A 7,968-nucleotide genomic window follows, 5' to 3' on the forward strand; every position below is an offset into this window, starting at 1 on the left:
CAATTAGTTTGTGTTTCTTACATATGCAAATGGTTAGTTTGTCTGTTCTTAGCAAGTTGGGCCTAAATCTTGTTAGACGCTAATGCTAATCGCTAGTTAGCTGGCTAGCTAAGTAGCTAATAAATGTACTGAGTCAGAGCAAAGGTAACTAGATATACAGTCTGACAATACCAGTGTCGGTGTAGACCTAAAAGCAGCATGTTTGTGCAACAGTACCTTCTAAATCAAAGAGGAATACGTGAAGCATGAATGTTAGCTACATGAAGTAGCTAAGATAAAACATTCAACGTAGCCAAAGATTAGAGTGTTCCCTAGGAAACACTTAGGTTTCTCCCTTCACAATAACTCCTCCCTGGCATTTTCATCCATTGTAATGTCAAACAACACTATTCAAAGTACCCACTATTATATCCTAACTATAGAATTAGAATAATCATTCTACACTGAACAAAAATATACACGCACCATGTAAAGTGTTGGTCCCATGTTTCAATCCCTAAAATGTTCCACATGCACAAAAAGCTTCTCTCAAATTTTGTGCACAAATTTGTTTACATCCCTGTTAGTGAGCATTTCTCCTTTGCCAAGATAATCCATCCACCTGACAATAGTGGCATATCAAGAAACTGATTAAACCGCATGATCATTACACAGGTGCACCTTGTGCTGGGGACAATAAAAGGCCACTAAAACATGCAGTTTTGTCACACAACACAACGCCACAGATGTCTCAAGTTTTGAGGGAGCGTGCAATTGGCATGCTGATTGCAGGAATGTCCACCAGAGCTGTTGCCTGAGAATTGAATGTTCATTTCTATACCATAAGCTGCCTCCAATATCGTTTTAGAGAATTTGGAAGTACATCCAACTGGCCTAACAACCGCAGACCACGTGTAACCACGTCAGCCCAAGACCACCACATCTGGCTTCTTCACCTACTGGATAATCTGATGGGGGGTGGACCTGGCTGCCAAGTGGGTGGGTCTATGCCCTCCAAGGCTGCACCCCTGCCCAGTCATGTGAAATCCATAGATTAGGGCCTAATGAATTTATTTAAAATGAACGCAGCAAAGTACAGAGAGATCCTTGATGAAAACCTTCTCCAGAGCGCTCAGGACCTCAGACTGGGGAGAAGGTTCACCTTCCAACAGGACAACGACCCTAAGCACACACAGCCAAGACAACGCAGGAGTGGCTTCGGGACAAGTCTCTGAATGTCCTTGAGTGGCCCAGCCAGAGGCCGGACTTGAACCCGATCTAACATCTCTAGAGAGACCTGAAAATAGCTGTGCAGCGACGCTCCCCATCCAACCGGACAGAGCTTGAGAGGATCTGCAGAGAAGAATGGGAGAAACTCCCCAAATACAGGTGTGCCAAGCTTGTAGCGTCATACCCAAGAAGACTTGAGGCTGTAATCGCTGCCAAAGGTGCTTCAACAGAGAACTGAGTAAAGGGTCTGAATACTTATGTAAATAGATTATTAAAGTGTTAAATTTTTTATAAATGTGCACCAAAAAAATCTAAAAACATGTTTTGGATTTGTCATTATGGGGTAGTGTGTAGATAGATGGGGGGGATGTCTACATACAAAAGTATGTAGACATCCCTTCAATTTATTGGATTTGGCCATTTCAGCCACACCCGTTGCTGACAGGTGTATAAAATCGAGCGCACAGCCATGCAATATCCATAGACAAACATTGCCAGTATAATGGCCTTACTGAAGAGCTCAATGACTTGGCACAGTCATAGGATGCTACCTTTCCAACAAGTCAGTTCGTCACATTTCTGCCCTGCTAGAACTGCCCCGGTCAACTATAAGTGCTGTTATTGTGAAGTGGCAACATCTAGAAGCAACAACGGCTCAGTGGTAGGCCACACAAGCTCACAGAACGGGACCGTGGAGTGCTAAAGCACGTAGCCTGTAAAAATCTTCTGTCCTCGGTTGCAACACTCACTACTGAGTTCCAAACTGCCTCTGAAAGCAACATCAGCACAATAACTGTTCGTCTGAACTTCATGAAATGGGTTTCCATGGCCAAGCAGCCGCACACAAGCCGAAGATCACCATGTGCAATGCCAAGCGTCGGCTGGAGTGGTGTAACGCTCGCCGCCATTGGACTTTGGAGCAGTGGAAACGCGTTCTCTGGAGTGATGACTGACGCTTCACCATCTGGCAGACTGATGGACAAATCTGGGTTTGGCAGATGCCAGGAGAATGCTACCTGACCGAATGCATAGTGCCAACTGTCAAGTTTGGTGGTGGAGGAGGAATAATGGTCTGGGGCTGTTTTTCATGGCCCCTTAGTTCCAGTGAAGGGAAATCTTAACGCTACAGTATACAATGACATTCTAGATGATTGTGCTTCCACTTTGTGGCAACAGTTTGGGGAAGGCCCTTTCCTGTTTCAGCATGACAATGCCTCAGTACACAAAGCGAGGTCCATAGAGAAATAGTTTGTCGAGATCGGTGTAGAAGAACTTGACTGGCCTGCACAGAGCCCTGAGCCTCAACCCCATCGAACACCTTTGGGATGAATTGGAACACAGACTGCGAGCCAGGCCTAGTCGCCCAACATCATTGCCCAACCTCACTAATGCCCTTGTGGCTGAATGGAAGCAAGTCCCTGCAGCAATGTTCCAACATCTAGTGGAAAGCCTTCCCAGAAGAGTGGAGGCTGTTATAGCAGCAAAGGGGGAACAAACTCCATATTAAATGTCCATAATTTTGGAATGAGATGTTCGACAAGCAGCTGTCCACATACTTTTGGTCATGTAGTGTATATGTTGCCACCCTAGGGTCACTCACTACTCGTAAATGTATAACTTATTATTCAAAAACATAAAATACCCTAAAACCATCAAAACATTTTAAAAATACTGTGATATGATATGCTGGCCATATCGCCCAGCCCTAGTTTAAGATGATAAAGCATTGTAGGCAGCCAACAAGACAGTTCATATAAAGTGCCAATCTGTTCGTCCATCTGTCACTGCATTAAGTTCAGTTAGAAAAGGTGTTGCTAGCTAGCCAGCCTGCTGTCCATCAACCAGTCATAAACAGCTGTCAAAAACGTTAGCTAGCTAGGTTAGCCAGCTGTCAGTTATTGACTTATAGTAATACAGTGGTAGCTAGCCACTAGCTTACCTTTGCTATTCTGCCAGGCTGTGTACCAAGACAGGCTGAGAAACGACGTGAAGAAAATGATAGCAGTTGCAACCGTTCCATTTCTGAGCCTCATCTCATTTCAGCGATTCTCTCCACGAAGCGCGGGGACCCCGGTGCTGGCGTGCCTCTCTTGTTCACTGCCTTCAGGGTTGTCCGTCTAGGCTGAGGTGCGTACATACGGTAGCTTGCCTCGGTAGGAAGGGAGGAGGTTTGAGAAGTTGGGCTAGCTTGAAAGGTGGATGATGTATTTCTTGATCGTTCCCTGTCTGTCGCAATTAGTCCACACTCAGTGCCTTTTCGGTAAGTGAGTGACTTGTCGAGCTCTCTTTCCCTCTCGCTTGAGGGTGGTCAGTCACGAGGCAGCCCTACCTACACCGAGGCTTCTGCGCGTTCTACAATCTGAATCTCCCCGTGTTTTGAGCATGGTCGGGCGGTATGATTATTCACCTCCACTCAGTGGCAGTCACCGCACAAAGTGAGGATGTAGAAACTGAAAATTAAATATCCTGAACCTTAGTGTTGACGATACGCCTCCTTGAACTTCTGCACTCTGGTGATTCTGGGGATGGCAAGAGTAAACAGAATCAACTGGTTTGACACGAAGAGAACATTGCATTAGTCTAGATAAAAAAAACTAGATAACGTTACTGTAACTGCCACATTTAGAGGGTAAGAGATAAGGGTAGTCTTTGCTAGGAACCAGACCATTATGTAGTGTCTGTGCTTCTCCATATTTACATTTTAGTCATTTAGAAGACGATCTTATCCAAGATAAGGTTAACTATATTAATGAAAAGACTTAGTTACACCTGCACTAGCGGATGGCAGACTAATACATAGCTAGCTAAGTTACCTGTCTGATAAAGACTCCCACGCCGGCTACTGGCTGGTTATTCTGTAGCTGCTGCACAGCACACATAACAGGCTCGGGACTTGTTCTATTGAAGCTTCTTAAACATGAAATGATTAGCTAACGTTAGCTACGTGATACATAGCTAAATGACAGTTTAACAATTAAAAACGACGTTTGCTACACTTACTCTCTGTTAAACTGTTGTAGTCTGACGTGTATTCTAGAAGTTGGCCAAATTCTTGTTTTGTGACGAATAATCACTGAATAGAAAAACTCCTTTATCTGCAAAACATTCTCAGACAGGCAACGCCAACCGTCTGCCAATGCACGAGGCGCCACCCCATTCAAGACGCCATTTGTTGCGGAGTACCAACACACAGCAAACTTGCGCAGTGCATAATTTATGGAATGCTCGAGTAAGTAAAACACACGCCTCTCTTCAGCATCAATATTAGAAAATACCGTTTGTCAAAAAAAACGAAAACATTTTTTATAACTAAATATATGATGCACTACTTCAGGACTGAATCTGTCCAGCTTTTATTTAGCGGACTATAATTGTTTTAATGTCTAAAGAGCGCCACCTTGCTTTCATACTATCATTCTACAGCTGCTAGAAAAATATGCATCTTGAGCAATGCATAATTATGCAGAGCATACCTAAATTAACAGTGACCTAATGATAAGAAAAATAGAACACTTGATCAGCTTTACTGGCAAAAAAAACACATAAGCACCAAGATAGACAATGCTTAAAAAATACAGTGATTGAAAGATTGGGAAAACATTTAAATTATTTGACCAAATCATTTGTATTACGTTCCCAACATTGCATGTACAGTTTTACAATCTATAACAATATCATTAATTAAACTTCTGCTTTAGATCATGCACAACGTCATTGACACACTCACATTTTAAAAGCTGTTTTCTTCAGACTCAGATACAGCACCACAGCATAAAATAGAAAGTTGACTTGACAGTATGAAGCACTCAACAACACTCAATATCAAAGTCAAGATCTATTGTCCACCAGAGGAGTCTACTTTAGGTAGGTTGTTGATTTGCCATTGTCTAGCTGTTGAACAGAAGATTGTGAAAAGCTTGGTGGTAGCATTGGATAAACAACATCTGCAAAGCAAAAAAATCATTCTGTACATTCAACAAAATCTTTACATTAATAGGAACAATCTCCAGTGTCTGCTTATATGCATCTATATCTACTTGTCTGTATATTCACATTCTGTAGAAGCTTTCCCTTGAACTGCAAAAACACGTATCTGTTAGTGCAAACTGGTTGATATGGGGGACATCTTACATTTAGATGTTACCTCTGCATGCACCATGGTTAGACCACTCACACTCAGCCTAGAGAAGATCTAGAACTGAACACTTGATTCTTCCCCATTTCTCTTCAAAATATTCAAGAACTAGAGCTTTTAGAGTCTCCAATTCTGTTCTTATGTGTTTGAGTGGTGATGAATGTGGTCAGAGGACAGCTGTTGTGGCACCCATAGAAGCTAACACCCTGTCTTGTATTGGTACACGTGTGTCGTATTTGGCACTGTGCAGTAAATTAATATAAACTGTGGATGAAGTTCCTCTCAGTAGGGTGTGGCTTTGAAGTAGTCTTCCACGGGGATGAGTGACACCCCTCCAACCCAATCCTGGAGCCAGACCTGTTTGAGCTCCAGCTTCATAAAGAACCAGTTGTGTCCCACTGGCCATTTCCTCATCACAGGGTGTCTGGAGGGAGAGGACAAAAGAGAGCATTATACACACTAAACAAGCAGGCAGGTGTGCTATGTATTGCCCATGTGTAGTCCCTGACTTCATTACTGGTGAGCTGGTGAGAGACAATTGGACAGACAGAAACACACACAGAACATGTTCAGGGAGGACGAGTGATTAACGTGCGCAAACACCTAGAGAACATGGCCTCCTGGGCAAACTCCACCTCCTCTGGGCCCACTTCCACCATCTTGCCTGTCAGGGTCAGTCTGGCACAGCGGGGGTCCTCAGGATCATACACCTGCTGCCTGTGGGATCAGAGCACAATGTGTAACCATCACACACAGCAAGACTTGAAATGTGCCACTTCAACCTAGTACTGGGTGGGGACCCAAGATTACCCACCCATTCACCCACCCAAGAAAAGGCGGTGAGTGTCACTCAGTCCTACCTGCAGAAGTCTCCCTCTGCCTCTGAAAAGGTGAGAGAGGCGAATGGGAAGCTTCTCAGGTCTGCTACAGTGTTGTCCATCAGAGTGACGTAGAAGTAGACAACTCCTGTACTGTTGTCCATTGGGCCATCACTGACCGAGAAGATATTCCCGAACGGAAGGTCCTTAATCTGAAGATACAAAATAATGTTGTTATACACAGGTACAGACACACACATACAGGCTTCAGACCAGCTGGCTGTTGTCTAAAAACAAGGCATAATAGTCCATTGAGTGTTAATGTGCTTCATGGAGCAATTGCAATGCTGAGGAGAGGACACTTTCTTTAAGTAGGTCTACAAGCTTTACTGTACCTTGTCTTGAGTGGAAATGGTGGCGAGATGTCCCCAGTCGCTGTAGTGGGCCATGTATCTGGCGGTTCTCGCAGTCTCCTGATGTGGGGGAGGTGAGGGGGCACTGGCGGGTGCTTTCACCTCCTCCATCCGATAGGAGAACACCCTGGACGCAGATGACACGGGCGCTGCATCCTCCGTTTTCGATTTGACGGTTTCTTTGGGCTTCTCCGCACCATTTCGTAAAACGGAGGGTGGGTATGCCTGTTTCCACAGCCCGCTGTTGTCCACTAGCAAAGCGGGGGCGACCTCCTCCTCGGACACGGCGTCCAGCTCTTCCTCCACAACGACATCGTTGGAGGCGACAGCCCAAGATACTGAGTTTCTGAGAGTGTAGTTCTCACAAAGGCACAGTAGCGCGGCAAATAATGCCAGGGAAAGATGATGTGGCTTCATCAAACTGCGCGATATTTTCTTTCCTTCTCCAGTTCGTCCTTCTGTTTGTGTTTACTGACTCACGTGTGTGTCTGTTGTGTTTTCATAACACACGGAGAGGAATGGGCGGAGCCACAAGTTACAAAATTGGTAGACGACAATTGCCACAGCGCCATCCCCTGGTATGCCAAGGAATAATAGGGTGAATGTTGCCCTCCTTTCTTTATTGAGAAATTCTCCCAGGCCAGAACTAATTTATTACTATCATACTCTCCATCTATGGTATTTTGCAATAGACACTGAACAAGATTCATACACACAATTAATTTTCTCCTTTCCCCCCTTCTGATAACCAGGTGACGAATCGCATCTCTGCATGTCTGGCAGACATATCAGTGTGGATGTCGGATCACCACCTCAAACTGAACCTCGGTAAGACGGAGCTGCTCTTCCTCCCGGGGAAGGACTACCCGCTCCATGGTCTCGCCATCACGGTTGACAACTCCATTGTGTCCTCCTCCCAGAGTGCAAAGAACCTTGGCGTGACCCTGGACAACACCCTGTCGTTCTCCGCTAACATCAAAGCGGTGACTCGATCCTGCAGGTTCATGCTCTACAACATTCGCAGAGTTCGACCCTACCTTACACAGAAAGCGGCACAGGTCCTAATCCAGGCATTTGTCATCTCCCGTCTGGATTACTGCAACTCGCTGTTGGCTGAGCTCCCTGCCTGTGCCATTAAACCCCTACCATTTATCCAGAACGCTGCAGCCCGTCTGGTGTTCAACCTTCCCAAGTTCTCTCATGTCACCTCGCTCCTCCGCACACTCCACTGGCTTCCAGTTGAAGCTCGCATCTGCTACAAAACAATGGTGCTTGCCTACGGAGCTGTGAGGGGAACGGCACCTCCTTACCTTCAGGCTCTGATCCTACACCCAAACGAGGGCACTACGTTCATCCACCTCTGGCCTGCTAGCCCCCCTACCTCTATGGAAGC

The 7,968-nt window shown here is 45.3% G+C and overlaps 2 protein-coding genes across 2 annotated transcripts in view; both read right to left on the minus strand.

Moving 5' to 3' along the window:
• Positions 1–4,112, minus strand: part of LOC311129159 (alpha-1,3-mannosyl-glycoprotein 4-beta-N-acetylglucosaminyltransferase A-like) — a 61,595-nt gene extending 57,483 nt beyond the window's left edge. Inside the window, exons 1-2 of the mRNA XM_084161466.1 lie at positions 4,023–4,112; positions 3,149–3,728 (exon numbers count right to left, since the gene is read on the minus strand). Of these exons, the coding sequence (XP_084017592.1) occupies positions 3,149–3,242 (94 nt within the window). The 5' untranslated portion in view covers positions 3,243–3,728; positions 4,023–4,112. The remainder of the gene's footprint in view (positions 1–3,148; positions 3,729–4,022) is intronic.
• Positions 4,113–4,717: 605 nt separating this feature from the next.
• LOC311129979 (protein CREG2-like) lies at positions 4,718–7,083 on the minus strand. Its single transcript, XM_084162552.1, has 4 exons — positions 6,558–7,083; positions 6,205–6,374; positions 5,948–6,061; positions 4,718–5,768 (listed from the first exon to the last, which is right to left on the minus strand). Exons 1-4 carry the CDS (start codon positions 6,990–6,992, stop codon positions 5,627–5,629), a joined length of 861 nt encoding a protein of 286 aa, XP_084018678.1. The 5' UTR covers positions 6,993–7,083; the 3' UTR covers positions 4,718–5,626.
• Positions 7,084–7,968: the final 885 nt, after the last annotated feature.

This window comes from Coregonus lavaretus, assembly GCF_964263955.1.
Source record: "Coregonus lavaretus genome assembly, chromosome: 5".
NCBI classification, from domain to species: domain Eukaryota; kingdom Metazoa; phylum Chordata; class Actinopteri; order Salmoniformes; family Salmonidae; genus Coregonus; species Coregonus lavaretus.